The 22124-nt window shown below is 42.0% G+C and overlaps 1 protein-coding gene across 1 annotated transcript; it reads right to left on the reverse strand.

Annotated features, from left to right (window-relative positions):
- Positions 1-17864: 17864 nt before the first annotated feature.
- Positions 17865-21730, reverse strand: LOC112225817 (peptide YY). Its single transcript, XM_024389911.2, has 4 exons — positions 21572-21730; positions 20562-20749; positions 18593-18673; positions 17865-18298 (listed from the first exon to the last, which is right to left on the reverse strand). The coding sequence occupies exons 2-4, from the start codon at positions 20747-20749 to the stop codon at positions 18274-18276; spliced, it is 294 nt and encodes a 97-aa protein (XP_024245679.1). The 5' UTR covers positions 21572-21730; the 3' UTR covers positions 17865-18273.
- Positions 21731-22124: the final 394 nt, after the last annotated feature.

A 22124-nucleotide genomic window follows, 5' to 3' on the forward strand; every position in this document is an offset into this window, starting at 1 on the left:
ACCCCCCTCCCTCCCCTCTACCGGTATTAGCTTCACTCATTAACAACAACAAAAGAAACAGAATGACCTTCACATTCCATGCTAGAAAATAAATGATTCAACACAAAAACAAATAACAATATTATATTAATGAAGAAAGTAGTAATGAGGCAGCTAAGGTGACGACTCTAGCTGTGCATTTATTGTCTGCAATGACTGCCAATGTAATGGATCTGGTTTTGCTACAAATATTAACTGGTAGAACAGAATCATCTCCAAGAAGAATAAGGGAAGGATTTAGTGGTACCGTCATATTAGTGACCTGTGATAAGATCTGAATAATGTCTTTCCAATAATTGCATAGTTCAGGGCAGGACAAAAACATATGCATAAGTGTGCCCACTCCCGTTTTACACCTTGGGCAAAATGTTGAATATTTAGAATTGATCTTCTACAGTCTCTCTGGTGCCTTGTGTTAAATGAAAGACCCTGAGCATCTAAAAAGAGCTTTCCCGATTTCTCATCCTCAACGAGACATCATGCCATGTCATGCAAAGGTCATCATGCCACTTCATGCAAGCTTTCAGAGGATCATCGTTCCCCAACAGAGCTTGAAGCCGAGGGTACATGTAAGAAATGACACCTTTTACCCATTTCCTTTCCAGCCACAGTTAATCAGTTATAGGTTTACTCATGGGCTGAATCCTACCTCCCTGATGTGTGGCAATATAATGCCTAACCAGGCGGTATTTAATTTAAAGAAATGAGTTGAGGTAACTGAAAATGAGATGCCAGTTGTGGAAAGGATAGTAGTTCCTTTGTTGAACCAAGAAAATAATACCATCTCTCAGGGAAAGATAGGGTTATTATAGAAAGGTGTTTGTTCATATATAGATCTAAGCCCTTCTGTTTGTTTACAGACTTCAATCCATGTATTTAAAGTGTTTTTAATGAAAGGGTTGTTTATGAGACAGATTTTGTTCCTCATCAGCTCAGGGACTTGAACTTGCAACCTTTTAGTTACTAGTCCAATGCTCTAACCACTAGGCTACCCTGCCACCCCAATATGGCAGCGGTCAGACACCCCTCTATCTGTCTCCAAGAGGGTGAACTTGGTGTTGTATCTTGTCATACCCACACAGCCTTTAACTGAGATGCCTAGTAAAACAACTGGATGTCAGGTAGAGTTCTGCATAGCTGCCCTGTTAAAAGACATAATTATACTATTCAATAGGTTTATTTTATATCCTGAAAAGGTCCCATATTCTTTCAGGATGTCAACTCATGTTCGGAGTGAAATTTCTGGTTTAGCGAGGTAAAGAAAAATGTCATCGGCATAGAGCGAGACAAGATGTTCACGCCCACCTATACGAACACCATGGATGGATGGATGAGATCTTAAAGCTTCTGCCAGTGGCTCTATAGCCAAAGAAAAAAGGAGCGGACTTGCGGGACAATCCTGTCTTGTGCCACGTGATCGGGAGAACTGTGAGGAAATGTTCCCATTAGTCTACCGGGCATTTGTACAGTAATCAAATCAGACCTACATACTTAGGTCCAATATTCATCATCTGTAAAACTTCAAACAGGTAGTTCCATTATATACGGTCAAAAGCTTTTTCAGCATCTAATGAAGCCGCCACTACAGATTCTTGGTCATAATACATAATATTAAATAATCTTCTGATATTATCAGGAGATGAGCGGTTTCTTACAAAGCCTGTTTAGTCCACATCAACCAAGTCCGGAAGAACCTTATCCAGTCTAAGAGCTTAGAGTTTCGCAAGAATCTTGTATGAAGTGTTCAATGGAGATATTGGTCTATACGACCCACAAAGCAGAGGATCTTTCACAGGTTTGAACAAAACTGTGATCAGTGCCTGTTCAAATGTGTCTGGGAGCTTTTCTGTCTCTATGGCATAATTAAACATACTGCAAAAAGGCTCAATTAGTTTGGGTAAAAAGGATCGATAGAATTCAATAGGGAATCTGTCTAACCCTGGTGATTTTCCCCAAGCAGTGTTGAAAATGGATTCCCTAATTTCCTCTGAGGTAATCTCTTTCTCCAGGTGCTCTCTATCCTCATCACTTAAAGTTTGTAAATTGAGTTTGTTCAAAAACTCATGCATTGTGGCAGGGACATCCCCTTCAGACTTGTACAATGTTTTATAAAACTCCCTGAAGACTAGATTCATTTCCTCAGGACTGTGAACAACTGTGTTATTGGGTAGCTTAATAGAGCTCATAACTCTACTCTAACTCTCTTATCTGACAAGCAAGCAACTTCCTTCCCTGCTTCATCTCCATGTTCGTAGTAGTTTTGTTTTGTTCTCCTAAGAGCATTTTCCACTTTATGGGTCATCAGGGTGTTATATTCCAATCGAGTCTAATTTTTGTAGAGTTGAGTCGTCAAATGTTACACTATGTCCATTTTCCAGATCTCTAATTTCATTTTCCAATTAATCTACTTGAGCCTTATACATCTTACGAGCACCTGAACTAAAGGATATGATTTGCCCCCTCAGATATGCAAGGAGAGCTTCCCATAGAATTAGGGGGGCAGAGTTGTTATCGGTGCTAAAAAATATGTCTATATGAGTGTTCAGAAATGTTACAAATCTGGGATTATTTAGTAAGTATGTGCCAAACCTCCATCTTCTTGAGGGTGGTTGTGTTTTACTGAGTGGTACTGAAGCCAGCAGGGCAGAATGATCTGATATACATCTTGGTAAGTACTTACACCCAGTAGTTAAACTTTCCTTGGCTGCAGGAATAAGAAATACGTAAATTAAAGTAACTGTTATGGACAGGGGAGTAAAATGAGTATTCTTTAACCTTTTGGTTGTGAAATCTCCATAAGTCTACAAGTCCAAAATGTTTCATTTCTGCCTTTAACATTTTAGCTGCCTGTGTGAGGTTGATACTATTGGAGGAATATCTATCACTGGAAGGGTCCAGTACCAAGTTAAAACCCCTGCCATTATGATCTCTGATGATGGGCACATTAACTTCAAAAAGATTTCTTGGTAAAATTTAGGATCATCATGGTTAGGAGCATACACATTCACAATGGTAATGGGCTCAGTGTTAATGAAACCTTGAATGATCAAAAACCTACACCCTTTGTCTTTAACCTGAGATTGTATCTGAAAGGGGCAATGCTTATTCATGAGTATGGCCACCCCTCTTGCCCGAGAGGTGAAAGATGAATAGTACACTTTACCCACCCACTCTATCTTCAGTTTATCATGCTCAGAGTCAGTTAGGTGTGTCTCCTGAAGGAGAACTATATCAACCTTATGCTGCTTTAGATAATTCAGAATGTGTTTGCACTTGACTGGGCATTTAGTACCTTAATGTTAAGTGTCATAAATGTATAGATATTAGGTGCTGACATCTTTAAAGAAAATAAGAAATAGGGAAAAAGAAAGAAACCAAATTGCGTTGAGTTGTACAACTTGTACAAAATGAAATGACGAAAGTATAAGGTAGTAAACATCTTGTGAACTAATACCCTGACCCTACCACAAACCCACCCAACCCCCTTCCCAACTGAGGGAGTTAAAGAACCCATATCCTTAGACGCTAGACTTTAACCTAGATGTACCTGCTATGCATAGCATCGCTCAAATTAGGTTAATTCTAAATGACATGTAGATGGAATTAGAAGTACATTGACTGTTCCTTGTAGCATGAAAATATTGTTCGTCAAGTAACAAAATACAATTTGATTACAACAAATAATGACCAGACTATTTAGCCCCACTTGAGCATGTCTCAACAACAACAACAAAATCCTCGGGGGCTTTCATAGTCACCAACAGAGCCTACCCGCACACCCAAATGTCAACCAATCGGCATTCCCCAATGCGCCCTGAAACCTGTGCTGCGCGGCGACAAAAGCGATGACCACAAAAGCACCCCAGCAGGTCAGGCAAAAAGACATCAAGCTAGGATGTATAAACAAAAACCTTTACCAGACGATAACTATCATCTCTCAAATATAAAATAGGGACAAGTAGTTAAACGATCACATCCTCCTGAGTTCACCCTCCCCCCAAAATATTATACATACACACATGTATGCACATACACAAGTGTAAAGCTATCAGCCAGCTGGCAATTAGGCGGCCAGCCAGTGTGCAGCTTATCCCTGCCTCGGTATCACTAACGCTAGCATACATCTCTAACAATAAACAAGCCAGCCAACGTAATAGTGCTAAAATTCCCTGAAGTAATATAAACAACAGTTAGGCTTGAAACCCAGTCAAAAGCCACATAACTATTTAACCAAACCCGACTCGGCCTCTCTGAGTAAAATAAAAGTATCTAGCAAAAGTGTAACTACCTGGCATAGTGTGGCTGTATAGTAGCTATAGCTACACCCTTGTAAACCTAGTGAGCTGGCTAAATAGCACAGACAACATTAGCTATGATCAAACTTTACCTCGCCAGTCATTATCATGCTAGCCATCTAGCCAGCCAGCCAGTCAGCCAGTCAGCCAGCCAGCCAGTCAGCCAGTCGATCATATGAGTAATTTCGTTGTTTCCTCATGTGCTAACAGTTCACTATCCACTGTATCCAAGTTCAAAAGACAGTTCCTCTAGGTGTAGTAGATGTGAACAAGTCAGGAAGTTCTTTCCTCATGTATGTATAAGCCATCTTCACAGAGTCAAATGTGCACTCACCATTCTTGGATTCGATCCACAAAGTTGCTGGGTAGCGCAGGCCGTATGCCAAGCCAGCCTGACGCAGAAGTCTCTTCAGTGGGGAGAAAGCCATCCTCCTCTTGTGTAGTATGGGAGAAAGATCCGGAAAGATCATGATTCTGGCATCTCCGTACTTGAGCTCTCCCTTTGCTCAGGCAGCAGAGAGGATGCGAACAGTGTCCTGGTACTGTAGAAATGTAATGACAAATGCCCTGGGTGCAACCTGGCCAGGCAGCCACCTCCGTAGGGTGCGATGGGCCCTCTCGATCTCCAGTGGGTGCGTGGGAGGAGGTAGATCCAGAATTTTGGGAATCCATTCCTGTAGATAGGAGATCGCGTCTCTTCCCTCCCCGGCCTCCAGGAAACCTTGAAATCTCAAATTTGAGCGCCTTCGGAAATTTTCGTAAAAATCTAATTTCTCCTCTTCTAACTTTGTCACTCATCCCTTTGTGACTTTCTGGTCTTCGTGGAGTTTATCAACCAGTACATACATTTTTCTGAGGTGTTCAGAAAGTGTCTCTTGGATTTCTGTTATACCCTTGTCCATCTCCATTCTGAACCATGCCGGTGCTTCTTCCGAGCTAGCATCCACCGAGGACGAAGAAGGGCTGTCAGAGAGGGGCATTTTCCATGCCTCGTCTGAGGCTTTGACATATTGGGCATCCTTTACTTTGGCGACACAAAAGATGTTTAAACTTCCAGCTCACTATTAACGAACAGGTAAACCGTGTCAAAATGCCATAATATTGTTTGAGAGTTCGAGGACGCTATGCAGACCCGTCTTGTTAGAGCTTCGCCATTGCCAGAAGTCAATCACCGTATTCTTTTCGGCAAATTCAACAGCCTTTGTTGTTGAGTCTGACTGACTCGCCTGGTTCACCCACTACTTCTCTAATAGAGTTCAGTGTTTCAAATCGGAGGGCCTGTTGTCTGGACCTCTGGCAGTCTCTATGGGGGTACCACAGGGTTCAATTCTCGGGCCGACTCTGTTCTCTGTATATATCAATGATGTCTCTCTTGCTGTGGGTGACTCCCTGATCCACCTCTACGCAGACAACACCATTCTGTATACATCTGGCCCTTCTTTGGACACTGTGTTAACTAACCTCCAGTTGTGGCCTCCAACTCCTCTTAAACACTAGTAAAACTAAATGCATGCTTTTCAACCGATCGCTGCCTGCATCCGCCCGCACGACTAGCATCACTACTCTGTACGGTTCTGATTTAGAATATGTTGACAACTACAAATACCTAGGTGTCTGGCGAGACTGGAAACTCTCCTTCCAGACTCATATTAAACATCTCCAATCCAAAATTAAATCTAGAATCGGCTTCCTATTTCGCAAGAAAGCCTCCTTCACTCGAGCTGTCAAACATACCCTCGTAAAACTGACTATCCTACCGATCCTCGACTTCGGCAATGTCATTTACAAAATAGCCTCCAACACTACTCGGCAAACTGCATGCAGTCTATCACAGTGCCATCCGTTTTGTCAGCAAAGCCCAATATAACACCCACCACTGCGACCTGTATGCTCTCGTCGGCTGGCCCTCGCTACATATTTGTCGCCAGACCCACTGGCTCCAGGTCATCTAAGTCTTTGCTAGGTAAAGCTCCACCTTATCTCAGCTCACTGGTCACCATAACAACACCCACCCGTAGCACGTGCTCCAGCAGGTATATCTCAATGATCATCCCCAATGCCAACACCTCCTTTGGCCGCCTTTCCTTCCAGTTCTCTGCTGCCAATGACTGGTACGAATTGCAAAAATCGCTGAAGTTGGAGACTTATATCTCCCTCACTAACTTTAAGCAATCTGAGCAGCTTACTGGTCGCTGCAGCTGTACACAGCCCATCTGTAAATAGCCCATCCAATCTACCTACCTCATCCCCATATTGTTTTTATTTACTTTTTTGCTCCTTTGCACACCAGTATTTCTACTTACACATCATCATCTTCACATCTATCACTCAAGTGTTAATTAGCTAAATTGTAATTGTTACTTCGCTACTATGGCCTATTTATTGCCTTACCTCCTTACGTCATTTGCACACACTGTATATAGACTTTTTCTATTGTGTTATTGACTGTACGTTTGTTTATTCCATGTGTACCTCTGTGTTGTTGTTTGTGTCGCGCTGCTTTGCTTTATCTTGGCCAGGTCGCAGTTGTAAATGAGAACTTGTTCTTAACTGGCCTACCTGGTTAAATAAATGTTACATTTAAAATATAAACAGGGTTGTGTTTTAAAATAATATCCGAAACTTTGAACACGGAGCACGGAGCACCAGTAAATCCATTATTTAAACATTTAAAGAATATGGCACCACAACAAACCTGCCAAGAGACTCACCAAAACTCACGGACAAGGCAAGGAGGGCATTAATCAGAGAGGCAACAAAGAGTCCAAAGATAACCCTGAAGGGGCTGCAAAGCTCCACAGCGGAGATTGGAGTATCTGTCCATAGTACTACTTTAATACTTACACTCCACAGAGCTGGGCTTTACGGAAGAGTGGCCAGAAAAAATCCATTGCTTAAAGAAATAAATAAGCAAACACGTTTGGTGTTCGCCAAAAGGCATGTGGGAGACTCCCCAAACATATGGAAGAAGGTACTCTGGTCAGATGTGACTAAAATGGAGCTTTTTGGCCATCAAGGAAAACGCTATGTCTGGCACAAACCCAACACCTCTCACCACCCGAGAACACCATCCCCACAGTGAAGCATGGTGGTGGCAGCATCATGCTGTGGGATGTTTTTCATCGGCAGAGACTGGGAAACTGGTCAGAAATGAAGGAATGATGGATGGTGTTAAATGCAGAGAAATTCATGAGGGAAACCTGTTTCAATATTCCAGAGATTTGAGACTAGGACGGAGGTTCACCTTCCAGCAGGACAATGACCCTAAGCATACTGCTAAAGCAACACTTGAGTGGTTTAAGGGTAAACATTTACATGTCTTGGAATGGCCTAGTCAAAGCCCAGACCTTAATCCAATTGAGAATCTGTGGTATGACTTAAAGATTGCTGTACACCAGCAGGAGCCCATCCAACTTGAAGGAGCTGGTGCAGTTTTGCATTGAAGAATGGGCAAACATCCCAGTGGCTAGATGTGCCAAGCTTATAGAGACAGACCCGTGACATTTAAAAAAAAATCTGGATCCGAACTCGCTCGGTCCAGGATCGGGTCTCAGGTATTCGGGTACAGGGGGATCCATGAAGACCTCTAATGTACAGTAACGATACACATTTATACCAGCATAGAATCCAACAGGTGCATTTAGGCATTTTTCTTAGTATAATATTCACTAGCAGAGAGTGCTGTTTTCCCATCAGCAGATTATATTCAAGTTTGAACGATGGACGACCAATAAGCACGGATGTTTTCTTGACTTATATACACTGAGTGTACAAAACATTAGAAACACCTTCCTAACATTGAGTCGCCCCCTGTTTTGCCCTTAGAACAGCATCGATTCGTCGGGCATGGACTCTGCAAGGTGTCGAAAGCGTTCCACAGGGATGCTGGCCGATGCTGACTCCAAACGCTTCCCACGGTTGTGTCAAGTTGTCTGGATGTCCTTTGGGTGGTGGACGATTCTTGATACATACGGTAAACTGTTGAGAGTAAAAAATCCAGCAGTGTTGCAGTTCTGGCACCTACTACCATACCCCGTTCAAAGGCACTTAAATCTAAGTCTTGTCCATATTTTTGCATATTAGCTAGAGGTCTCCATGAATCTACCTGTACCTGAATACCCGAGGCCTGATCCAGGAACCGAGTGGTTAGCTTGTTGTTGTTGTTGGCCAATCATAAGTCATCCAAGCGGCAATAGGCTACAGTCATAGCCTCCATGTGGGGCAAAAGTTAGGAGATAGCTAACGTTAAGCTAGTTATCTTAACTAACTTCTCCCGGTTTGATGCAGTCAAGACAAGTACAACGTAATCATATTTGATGATAAATAACCTAGTCTCCTGTAGCGAGTCGGTTTAGTTGGTTGCTGTCTCTCGTCTCTCCCTCCCTGCTCAGCACCTCTCTCTCCCTCCTCTCCCACGCGCTTTATCAGCTCTGGTTAATTAAGTAGCTTTCCTCGGATCAAATCGGACCGGGTCTGGATCCAACCAGGTCTATATGCGAAATGGGTCTAGTAGTCCTTGGGTCCGTTCAGAATGGATCTCTATATAAACATGTTTTAATTATGCATATCAGGCTCGGTGGGAAAGCCCCAGTTCTATTTTGGAACGTGAAGACCTCTGGATTTCTTATTCGTGGTATCCATGACAACAGGCTCAACGTATGGTAAGAATGGAGAGGTAGGGTCAATAAAGGAGAACAAAAAGAGAGAGCAGCGGCCCCACTTCAGCACCAACCCGCCAAATCACTGTCTGCCCCGCCCCCCCCATGTCAAATTCTGAAAGGAGATGTTTTAAGAGAGAGCATGATATCTATAGGATGAGAAAGGGAGAGAGAGAGAGAGAGAGATACACAGATATACACAGATACACACAGATACACACAGATAGGGAGCGAGAGTAAAATTAAAGGAGCAGAAAATCCTACTTAGGCAAACAATAATAAGAGCCTGAGGCAGCAGACAGACAAATCAGGCAGACAAATGTACTCTACCAACACACTTGCTGTAAGAAGCCATTTTGCTGCTTCAAAGTGTTTTGATAACGTCTGCTAGAAAGATATCGGCCAGATTCCCCTCATTTACAGACTCGTCTTGTCACGTTCTGACCCTAGTTCTGTTATTATATCTTTGTTTAGTATGGTCAGGGCCATACTAAACTATAATTTGGGATTTCGGTGTTCGGCCTAGTATGGTTCTCAATCAGAGACAGCTGTCAATCGTTGTCCCTGATTGAGAATCATACTTAGGTAGCCTGGTTTCACTTTTGAGTTGTGGGTGTTTGTCTTCCGTGTCAGTGTGTGTTACCACACGGGACTGTTTCATTTATTCACGTTTATTGTTTTGTTCCAGTGTTCTGTTGTTGTGTTTGATTAAACATGATGGACACTTACCACGCTGCGCATTGGTCCTCCGATCCTTCTCGCTACTCCTCCTCAGAAGAGGAGGACGAGATCCCGTACACTTCCGAGGCAACAAGACAGGCAGTAAGACACGAGGAGTGACTCTTGAATGACTCACATAGATTACACCTGCTTCTACCATTACCACAGTTATTACACTTCTGTATTAGATATTTATTTGTTTAATCTGTTATACATATACGTTTTCTTTACTATTATAGGTACTGCTCTTATTCTTGTCGCTGTTGTTTTCATAATTGTTATGTGCATCACTTCGCTTTGGCAACATTTACTTTTTCATTCAAGCCACATTGAAACATGCCAAATCAACAGTTTAAAAGATCTGGAACGCACCCCTGTTTGTCTCTCACAATCTCCGACCAGGAAACACGAAGGACCCCTCTACAATTACAGTCAAGGACAAACAAAGTAAGGATTTACATTAGCATAAACATGAACTTTCAAGTGAATCGTGACCAAAATCACTGTAGTTAGGATTCAGGCTACTTTGAACATAATGGAAAGCATAATATGTGTGTAGCCGCAAGCAAAAGATTTAGCAACAAACAAATGAATCGGTATGACGACCACAAACTCTCGTGACCGCAAATGTTTCTTCTCTCGTACTGCTGGTCTAAAGTCAAAATAGAGAACCATTGCTGCTGAAACATTTTTATTTAGTGACCCTTGAACTCAGGTAGCATGTTAACCCCCTCAGTAAGCCTATTAACACATCTTGTCAGAGGGCAGTCATGTGGTCAACAACAACACACTGACCAACAGCAGACCCATTACACAACACCGGTGACGAGTGGCTTTAGGCCTACCTATTACCCCCACAAAACATTGTTGAGGCATATTTTCCCAAAGTAATAGTTGATTTGATTTAAAATAGACAGTGGCACCAATTACATTTGAATAGATGGACTCAACTGATGAATGTGATAAGGAGTGAAAATGTCACTGCTCATCTTCGAATAACATTTCATTTCAGTAGAATTGTATGACTTGTCAAAACAGTCGTAAAAGAAAATATACTTTATCTGTAAAGTGGTAAGAAGACAAATATGTCCTGTATCAGTGAATCCAGTCATACAGTATCTGTCCTGTGAAATATTTCATTAGATTTAATGGCGTTCCAACTTCCATGCGTGCGCTTGGCTGTCGATGGCGATGGCTACCTTACATCCATCCCATAGTAAGCCAGCAGCTCTCCTTTCCTCTCTGTCCGCTGGTCTACTCTAATAAGCTAGGGCTGAAAATAGCCCCTCTGTAGGGAGAGCCACAGCAGGCACACACACACATGCATGCACGTATGTACAGTGTACTTATGCACGCAAGCATACACACACACATGCACACACAGACATACACACAGAGGTCCAGTCCAATAAAACCTACAGTATGCCAGAAACCACAGGTCTCCCATGATGCTATTCTCACGCCAAGGACTGAGTGTGGTCGATCTGGTCGGCTTTATCTGCACACACTCTGACTGATAGACAGAGCTGCTGTATAACACATCTCCTAGGGCTATCGACATATAGATGTGGTCAGACAAGCCTAGCTCCCCCTTGGCATTTTTCCTATTTTGTTGCCTTACAACCTGGAATAAAATAAATACTTTTTTGTGGGTTTGTATCATTTGATGTACACAAAAGCCTACCACTTTGAAGATGCAAAATATTTTATTGTGAAACAAACAAGAAATAAGACAAAAAAATATAAAACTTGAATGTGCATGACTATTCACACCTCAAAGTCAATACTTTGTAGAGCCACCTTTTGCAGCAATTTCAGCTGCAAGTCTCTTGGGATATGTCTCTATAAGATTGGCACATCTAGCCACTGGGATTTTTGCCCATTCTTCAAGGCAAAACTGCACCAGATCCTTCAAGTTGGATGGGTTCCTGCTGGTGTACAGAAATATTTAAATTATATCACAGATTCTCAATTGGATTGAGGTCTGGGCTTTGACTAGGCCATTCCAAGACAATTAAATGTTTCCCCTTAAACACTCGAGTGTTGCTTTAGCAGTATGCTTAGGGTCATTGTCCTGCTGGAAGGTGAACCTCCGTCCCAGTCTCAAATCTCTGGAAGACTGAAACAGGTTTCCCTCAAGAATTTCTCTGTATTAGCTCCATCCATCATTCCTTCAATTCGGACCAGTTTCCCAGTCCCTGCCAATGAAAAACATCCCACAGCATAATGCTGCCACCATCATGCTTCACTGTGGGGCGGGTGTTTTCGGGTGAAGAGAGGTGTTGGGTTTGTGCCAGACATAGTGTTTTTCTTGATGGCCAAAAAGCTCAATTTTAGTAACATCTGACCAGAGTACCTTCTTCCATATGTTTGGGGAGTCTCCTACATGCCTTTTGGCAAACATCAAACGTGTTTGCTCATTTTTTTCTTTGAGCAATGGCTTTTTTTCTGGCCACTCTTCCGTAAAACCCAGCTCTGTGGAGTTTACAGCTTAATGTGGTCCTATGGAAAGATACTCCAATCTCCACTGTGGAGCTTTGCAGCTCCTTCAGGGTTATCTTTGGTCTCTTTGTTGCCTCTCTGATTAATGCCCTCCTTGCCTGGTCTGTGAGTTTTGGTGGGCGGCCCTCTCTTGGCAGGTTTGTTGTGGTCTCATATTCTTTCGATTTTTAAGTAATGGATTTAATGGTGCTCCATGGGAAGTTCAAAGTTTTGGATACTTTTTATTATAACCCAACCCTGATCTGTACTTCTCCAAAACTGTGTCCCTGACCTGTTTGGAGAGCTCCTTGGTCTTCATGTTGCCGCTTGCTTGGTGGTGCTTAGTTGTGTTGCATACTCTGGGGCCTTTCAGAACAGGTGTATATATACTGAGATCATGTGACAGATCATGTGACACTTAAATTGCACACAGGTGGACTTTATTTAACAAATTATGTGACTTCTGAAGGTAATTGGTTGCACCAGATCTTATTTAGGGGCTTCATAGCAAAGGGGGTGAATACATACATACGCACGCACCACTTTTCTGTTTAACATTTTTTAGAATTTTGTGAAACAAGTCATTTTTTTCATTGCACTTCACCAATTTGGACTATTTAGTGTATGTCCATTACATGAAATACAAATAAAAATCCATTTAAATTGCAGGTTGTAATGCAACAAAATAGGAAAAAACACAGAGGGGTGAATACTTTTGCAAGGCACTGAAATGGACTGCCTCATTTCTTCCCCGTCAGCCAGTTGCTATGACGATCTGCTAGTACAGTCTGCAGCCGCCATAGTGACCAGTAATGATGCTTAGAGAAAGGGATGCATATTTTCAGCACATGGTAGAGGGGCTTCTGGGATGGAGAGGGGGGAGCAGGGGGAACGGGGGTAGAGGAGCACTGTCAGCAGGGGTGATTAATCTAAGCTATACACACACACACACACACCGTTCCATCATTCCACCAGTCATGCCAATGTTATAGGTGGGGAAACAAAGCAGCCTTACAGCCTCCTCAGCTGGCCACCTGAAAAAAGGAAAAGGTGATTATGTCCTGATGGGAGGTAGGCAACCAATGAGATGTACCGCTTTGTACCCCTACCCTTTAACGCACATTCACACTGCTGCGAGGCTAGGCATTGTGTAAGAAGTAGAAGGTGGAGATGGAGAGGGAGTACATCTCGAGACATCTAGGGGCAATATGGTTAATCAATCCATAAAGCCACTGACAGATGTGCTGGCTTGTTTGTCTTTTATGCACAAAATGTCACCTAAGAGTGTATACATGGGGGAAGATGAATCTAACACAAAAATTAAGCAATGGTTGGAATGTCTGACCTAAACCATTTAAATAACATGGCCCTTTTTAGGAGCAAGTCTGTGTGTGCGGATATTTATTCTGCATTTTCATTAGATTATGATGTGCAATCAGCCATTTCCATGGCAGAATGCCCTGTGCATGATGTTGTACCATAACCTGGCAGATACAATGGCATCTAATGTTGACGACTTGTATGCTGAATTATGATTCTGCCAAATATTACGAAGCAATATAAAAAGTATAGCTTTTATAATTAAATCATGTATTTGAGCCCTTAGCAAAGCAGTAACCGTTACAATCAGACAAACAATAACTAGAAGAGATGTAACTTATTTCAACATGGGTGCAGGCCAAACTAACAATATTTTATTTTGTAATGTAACAAATCCTCCCAAATGGCTATAGCTAACGAAGGTGCCATATAGACTGCGAAACACTTGGGAAGAGATCCATGACACATGGGTTTATGAACTGATACACAAAACAACACTGGATTCAAAACTTTTTTCAATATAAATGATTCTACAAAATTCTTGCAACTAATGGAATGTTATATATATATATATATATATATACTGTATATTGCTGCGAAGAGAATCATTAGCTAATTTGTTTTGGTACTGTCCATATGTAGCTAGTTTTTGGTCACAGGTTCAGGATTGGCTGAATGGGTTAAGACTTGCAACATTTACCTGGCGCTAAACTCTGCAAATAGTACAGCCGTTTTGGGGCGGCAGGTAGCCTAGTGGTTAGAGTGTTGGGCCAGTAACCGAAAGGTTCATCTGCATTGAACTGATTTTTTTTCTACTTCCTGTGCTAACATCAATTGGATGGAAAATAACCTAAAACACTTTAGAGAGCACCCAAAACATCCACTTGCTTTTTCTCCTATTGTACCTATTTTATCTCTTGCCGTAAAGAGATCCTGCTTACTGTACATTATTCCCCTACTGAAATAGCTCAGTAGCTCTACTACTAAATGGCAACCTTGCTACCACATCACCTGCCACAGTGCTCCTAGCCGACGGTAGATAATATGCAAGCTCAGCAATAACACACAGATCCCTAGGGAGGTTTCCTTCATCACCTCTCTCCCTCCTCATGTTCACTCATATTGGGGGGTTTACGAACCATAGGGCAGGCAGTCCACTTGGGTAGTTAATATCCTCTTTCCATTCTTCTCCATCCCTCCCTCACTTTGCCTTTCTCTTTCCCTTTCTCCTCACTCATAATGGGCAGACCACGTGGGTAGTGCATATTCTCTCCTCTCTCCATCCTTCTCTCTCATCCCTCCACCTCCTCCCACCCTACCATTCTCCTCTCCATCCTTTTCTCCCTCCCATCTCTCTCCCATCCCTCTCCATTTCTCCCCCCTCTCTCCCTCTCTCCATCCGGCAGATAATCTAGTGGTTAGAGTGTTGGACAAGTAACTGGAAGGTTGCAAGATCAAATCCCTGAGCGGATGAGGTAAATATCTGTCATTCTGCCCCTGAACAAGGCAGTTAACCCACTGTTCCTAGGCTGTCATTGAAAATAAGAATTTGTTCTTAACTGACTTGCCTGGTAAAATAAAATCCCTCTCTCTTTCCTTCCTCTCTCTTCTACTCCATACACACATCATGCTGTGGCCTCTTGTGCTAATGACACCATGTCCAGGCCCGAATGAGATCACACGCTGATGTGAACTCCATCTGTGCCCCCCCCTGATCTCTCCCTGCCCCACTCTCAACCACCCCTCTAGGAAATAGCCTGCATGCCCCATCTGCTTGTGTCACAATACCTGTCTCCCTCTCTCTAAAGACTATGGTCTGTGCATGGCTCCCATCAACACAGTGTTAGCCAGTCACATTGCATTTTGTGGTTTGTTCCAAAGACTCAGTTGAGAGAGAGAGAGAGAGAAAGAAATAGAAAAAGGGATGTTTAATTTTAAGAGATTGATCTTCAATTCCATAATTCAAATTACTAATAAGTCTTTACTATCGATTAATCATCGACATATTTTCAAAGAAAAATGATTTGTCACGGCCACCAAACAATTATATGATTGGCTTTGAACTAATCACGTGGTTTTACTTTAATCGGGAAAGTGAAATTGGATTTATGTCATGGCATGTCTATAATAGTGATGAGTGATTTTTTTTAAACTCACAAAAGCTCTGACGAAGGTCGTGATGCCGATACGTAAGCGTATTGAAGATCAGTGACACAATCAAGAGCAGTGTGCGGTTTCCTTCATCTTGTTCAACTGTTACCATGCACACGCCAAAAAAAAAACATTGCTCAGATGTGCGAGTGCCTTTTGAATTTTGAGATCTACAATAGTGTCATTTTTTTATTATAAGGACAGTCCACTTTCGCTTTTGTGCTTCAACATACAATATACAAATAGAAAAGGCAATGTTCCAAAGGTCTGATTCTTACACCTGAGCAAACTCCTCCACACCCCAGATGGAGAGAAAGAGAGAGAGAGTATGGTTAGGTGCGTCTTATAGCCTACATGACATGTGTGATCTTATGATCCTACTGTACCTTGCCAAAAGTCTGCGTGTGCAGGTGGTGTGCGTGCGGAAGTGTTTGTCTGAGTGTAGGAGGCGCATTGTGCTGTTTTGCTTGCAGCATGCACCACTATACCACACTATTCACGAATGATATTTTTCCACTAACGAAAATACTGTATTACGAAACAGTCTTCATATTACTGTGTATTTAGATTTACTTAAATTACTGAAGAGAACCGTTATCTTTGGTGCGTAGCCGATAGCTCACGCCCACATATGGTAGTCAGACAGCACACCTAACGCTGGGGGTCTGCAACCGAGACACAGAGAAACGCATACATAATTTAACATGAAACCATTGCGAAACACAATTATGTAGGTATTAATAGAAATTGGTTTCGGTTAGGCTATGTCTTGATCCATTTGAGTATTTGCCTGACTCTGTATCGACATTATCGGAATCATCTACTACTTGACAGCATGATGCCCCCACACGCAAACAAAGCACAACGAAAAACACCTCATTCCAATGAAAATATATCGCATAATTTAAAAACATAAAAACGCAATTCTACATAAACGGACTGCACTAACCTGTTCGGTCTCGTGGTCGCGTTGTTGTCTCCGTTTAATTTGAGAACTCTGAACCTCTACGGATTGTCAAACCACTGTAAAGTCGTCGGGATGGAGATTTAAACGGGCAACGCACTTTTTTTCCTCAATGTGTGCCCCACCAGCTACATATGACCGTTGTGTAGAATAGATATCCTGTCCATGTCTTTTAAACAGTCTTTCTAAGCTAGTAAACAAATAATTATTGTACACCCATTTCATGTTTTTACAATAACAATGAAAGGCCTAGAAGAAGAACACACAAACATTCTTGATACAAATAATTGACCACCATTACATCACGGATTTACAGGATTCTCATCACATGATCTGTGTGTAATCCTTATTCTTCCAAGGAAAATTCCTATTCACATTTAGGAACAAATACACATTTGTTTGGGTTAAAGCCACACTCTTAAGTTGTGCAGAGCACGTTTAAAATACCATACACAATGGCGTAAAATGTCCTTATTGCTTTGGTTATGATAAGGTAAGACAGGGCATCTATGAGTCACATTCCTCAGAAATCATGGCTATTCCATTCGTTGAAAGGGCAACATGAGCAAATGGAAATCTTACATATTGTGGCTTTAATGGAACTGTATGGTCAAGATGTCAATCTATCAAAAATGCTATAATTCCATATTCTCTTCAACTCAAGCAACACGTGCGCTAAGCAAATTATGGTACTTAAATTATGCATACACGTATATAATATGTTATGATTAAACTATATGTAAAATATATGATTATGTCATATTAAAATATATGATTCAACTATATGTACTCCGGTGTAATATATGTATTTCAGAAAATCAGTGTTTACTCATTCAATCAGCGTTCACATTGTATTCACTCCGCACTCGTGTTCATGTCAGGAACCTGCCTTACAGGAGTGACATCTACTGGAGGAAGAGAAGTATTACAGTGAAGAGCCTCCATTTGCATATTTATCAAGAGGAGACATCAGGGTAAAGCAGCATTTACATCGCCTGATGTCCAGTACTTGCACCAGACACAACAGATGTCTGATTTTCAAGCCGGCTAGTAGAAGTCACCCATAGGCTTACGGTGACATGGTTGGGGAAAGTCCTCACAGAGGGTGTTATCTGTTTTCAACTAGAATGAATGTCTTCTGCTCATCAATACATTATTTTACTCCAAGAGATCCTTTTAAAATGCCACAATCATTTTGACTGTAAGAACGAATGAGACACAATCATCTCTCTTGTCATAGTCATCCATCAAACTTTAATCACACACAAAGCATTTATACAGTTCCAACCATAAAAGAGCATACTCTGTTAAGACATACAGCATTGTAGGTTACACATATGATTTCATCAAATCATTATATATTTTTGTTATTTTATATCTTAAATCAACTATTCATTATGTACAATTGTCTTCGTGTGAGGAAGTGAGGCTGAGACTTCGAGTGAGAAGTCTGAGAGAGAGAGAGAGAGAGAGAGGGGGAAAGGAGGGTTAGGTATATAAGGTTGATTTTTACGTTGTCTTAAGGTCCTGTGATGGTCATTGGTTGTGGCCAGGGGTCAGAGGGGGTGGCGGTTGTGCGAGGCACTGGTCGGCCTCTCCAGGTATTGGTGGACACCTGGAGAGAATGCCCAATGAGGAAGAGGAATCACCACACGTAGGAGTCGTCATATCTGGAGATGGAACAGAGAAAAGAGGGCGCGAGGGAGAGAGAGAAAGAGAGAGAGGAGAGAACAATGAGTCCTGTGGAAATGAACCTTTGGCTTCACTCCCGGGCTACCCAAAGTCAGACCTACTAAAAGCTGTGCATGCCAGTCTTTTTCTGTACAGTAGGTGGCTGTAGCTGATAAAGTGGCCATTCTTTGACACTACCCTATTGATGTAACCCCAAGAAACAAAGAGATATCAGTCTTTGCACCTTCCGTTGAAATTGCATTGTCCATTTTTGATATATTTGATGGACTGACCTTGATCTCTGGTCTCTCTCTGCGTTGTTGCCGAACAGCAACTCTGACATCACTCCCTCCTGGGTGGACCTCTTTCCATACCTAGAAAAAAGAGAGGAAGAAAGAACGAGAGAGAGCGAGAGAGAAAAGACAGTCAAACTTCCACTCCACTCTAAGCATGCTGCACGAGGACCCCACTTCTCGATGACAGGTAGAACATTTTGCTGTCTGAATGTGTCTCAAGGTGCCACGGCAGCTGTCTGAGGTGTGTGTAATGGGAGAGGGGTGATGTAATTATGTGTATGTTTGAAACTTGAGCATGTCAGCCCACAAACTCCTACAGACACTGGGGCCACCAGACAAGGCCAATTAGAACCGATCGTGAGTCAGAGCTCCTTTCCTCTGAAAAGAGGCTGTTCGAGGCCTTTCTTGCTCAACTACCAAAGATAATGAGGGTTTTAAATAGCGTGATAATGTAGTTCTCTGTCGTAAGGTAGGTTATAGACTACGCTTGGATTATTCTGGCAAAATGAAATTGTATTTCCTTTCCTGTGTGTTTGTCTGTTTTTGTATGAGCACTCCCTGCGCAGATAATGTCTGTACAAACAATCAATTTCTCTTTGAAATTGGAAGTTGAATATCTCAGCGGGATTTAGCTGGAATTGCTTCCTCTGTGGGGGACAACATTTTTGAGTGGAAGATGTTAAATTTCTCCATCATGCCACCTAACCTGGCATTCATAATGGCTGTGCAATTTTACACTCCAATTGAAGCCCACTAGGCACTCCAAAGTGATACCGGTGAAGCGGAGGTAAGCATGATCAGCCATGCCTTCTAAGAAAGCAACGGAGGCAATCACACCTGCTCCATAGACAGCCGGTTGTAACAAGATGTAAAAGGGAACCATCATTGTCACACCACGCACTCATCTCTCCACTTAGAAACCACTTTGTGAGAATGCAGAAGACATCATTACTGTTATATATTTTGGATTCCCGGAAAATCAGTGATCTTGCAGCAGGTAAAGCTTCTCTAATGTTTCAAATGAGCATTTCCGATTGGTCGTTCACATTTGGCGGCAGGTAGCCTAACGGTTAAGAGCGTTGGGCCAGTAACTGAAAGGTCACTGGTTTGAACCCCCCAAGCTGACCAGGTAGAAAATCTGCCTATGTGCCCTTGAGCAAGGCACTTAATCCGAATTGCACCTGGAAGTCACTCTGAAAAGAGTGTCTGCTAAATGACTAAAATGTCAAATGTAGTCCAATGTGTTATTATGGCAGACAAGAAGAACAAACTCCATCAAGTGTCATTCCTCTTGGAGTGTGTAGTTCTGATCTACACTATTCCAGGATATTACTGGTCATCATCCAGGCCATTGTGATATTATGAAAACTTAAATGTGGATGCTATATGATAACGGATTTACAAAAGAGTAAAACTGTTTCCCCTCTAAATTGAATGTAAGAGGGTTGGATAGGTTTTCTTTAAAGATCAAATGGCCTATTTGAATATCGTGAATAATATCAGGTGTGCCTGATCCAGTGCCATAGCAGCAATACGACAGAGACCACCTATTCGACCCAGACATCACCACATCAATATAGAATATGTTATAGGGAACCTGCCTGCACACAGAGATCCATCATTGGATTTGGAGACTTCACATGGGTCTGTCTTCACCGGTTTTATTGCTATGGCATTATTTATAGGAGGAGGGCCTAAAGCTTTTTGAGAGTGCCCTGTAATAAAATGTTGAAAATAAATATCATGGTGTATGGAACATTAAGAGCTTGAGGCAACAATAAGAGCAGAAAACTCAGGGGCCACTGTCACAGTAGATGACTTAACCTAGTCCGGAATCAAAATGAAATACAGCTCCATTTGCCATAAAAGAAAACGAGGTATGTGGTTTATAACTTAATAGAAAACATTTCCCTTGATGTTAGGACCAGGAATAAATATAATTCAAAAAGCAAACGCTGCTGTGTACCTCTGTCTCGTGATGAGATTGATGTAGTGTCTGAGCGCGGTGTAGTATTTGGCCAGCTCTTCGGGAGCCGCGTCTTCTCCGGGGTTCTCCGGTTTAGGTGGGTAAGCGTCCACGAAAGTCCCGAGACACACCAGCACGCACAACACCAAGGCGACCAAGACAGTCCAGGGTTTCAGCATAACGGCCATCTGTTGTCAGGAGAATGGGGTTAGGGAGCACGCGATTTTATCATTTAACAAAGCCTCAACCGAGCTCATAATATAGCCAACATTACACCAATTTCATAGATCAGCAGGCATCCTAATAAAAACATGTTTTAGAAGGCTAACATCAGGCGCAATGATGTCGACCTGTTAGTAGTAGATCATTTCGATCCTGCATTATTCTTTAATGAAATCGGCATTTTCTGTAGGCTACTGAATGCGTATTGAGAGCAAGTTACAGCACAAGCTAATTATCCATGTTTGATTATTAATTCGAACTCACATCTAAATAATTACCGACAAAAGTAATAGGAATGAGTTTGAAAGGGAAAAAAGCAACAAGTAAAACCGCAGAAAGAATTGGTAAAATCTGAAACATGTTTTCGCTATAATTCACTAGTCATTGCTAAAATAGTAGCCTATTCAACATGAACATGATTTATTATGCTATTGTCAAATATTTGCAACTGTTATAGGAATGCATGTTGTGCCTGCAGAAATCACGACTTTATCCAAATTTCATTTGCGCAACTTTCGCCCCGTAGCTGTCCATGGTTCTGAAAAGCATTTTCTAGTATTTTTAAACCAACTCCTGTCGGGGAAACAATTTTTTACTGTAGGTTGCAACATGCAGATCATTGCTATAGTTGATCGGACCAATCACATTTTTTCAATGACGAACTGCACAAATAACTACTCTTTTTTTTTTGTCCAAATATGCAAAGAAATTTAAGCTTAAAGGTAATACAAGCAAAACTAGCAAACTAGCAAACATTTAAAATGCACAAGCCTAAAAGTTGTACTTACTTTGAGAAGACTTCACGTGAGCGACAGGTAGTTAAGACAAGTGGTGTCTGCGTCCAGCAGCGTGGATTCTATTGCTTGGCTTCTGCAATGTTCCTTTTTCAACTGGTGTCTTTGCAGCAAATCGCTGGTCTTTTGTTTCACTACAACACAATGGGGTTTATATACCCATCGTCGCCTCGTCAACGAGGTGGGACGGGTGGCTGTGATGTGATGGTTAGAAGGAGGATGGGGGCATAATACCGACGTCACCTGACGATTAACATAATTTCTTACTAATGCATCACCCTAGTCGAACTATGTGGGGAAACGCAATTGGAATCTCTGACGTATGCTATGAGGACAGTGGGGCAATTTGGATCACACCTGTCCTATTGACATTGACAAACCAATGGAATGCTGTCAAACTATTTGGATGGATGGTGTCAAACATAGCTAAATGGTAATAAGCTACAAACAGGTCATTATTAGGCCGTCACTCAATCTTTCACAATTTCCAATGGATATCTTGGTTAAAACAGCAGCGAACATATAGGTCCGGGCCTCGACATATACG

Source organism: Oncorhynchus tshawytscha, linkage group LG27, assembly GCF_018296145.1.
Source record: "Oncorhynchus tshawytscha isolate Ot180627B linkage group LG27, Otsh_v2.0, whole genome shotgun sequence".
In the NCBI taxonomy this organism is placed as follows: domain Eukaryota; kingdom Metazoa; phylum Chordata; class Actinopteri; order Salmoniformes; family Salmonidae; genus Oncorhynchus; species Oncorhynchus tshawytscha.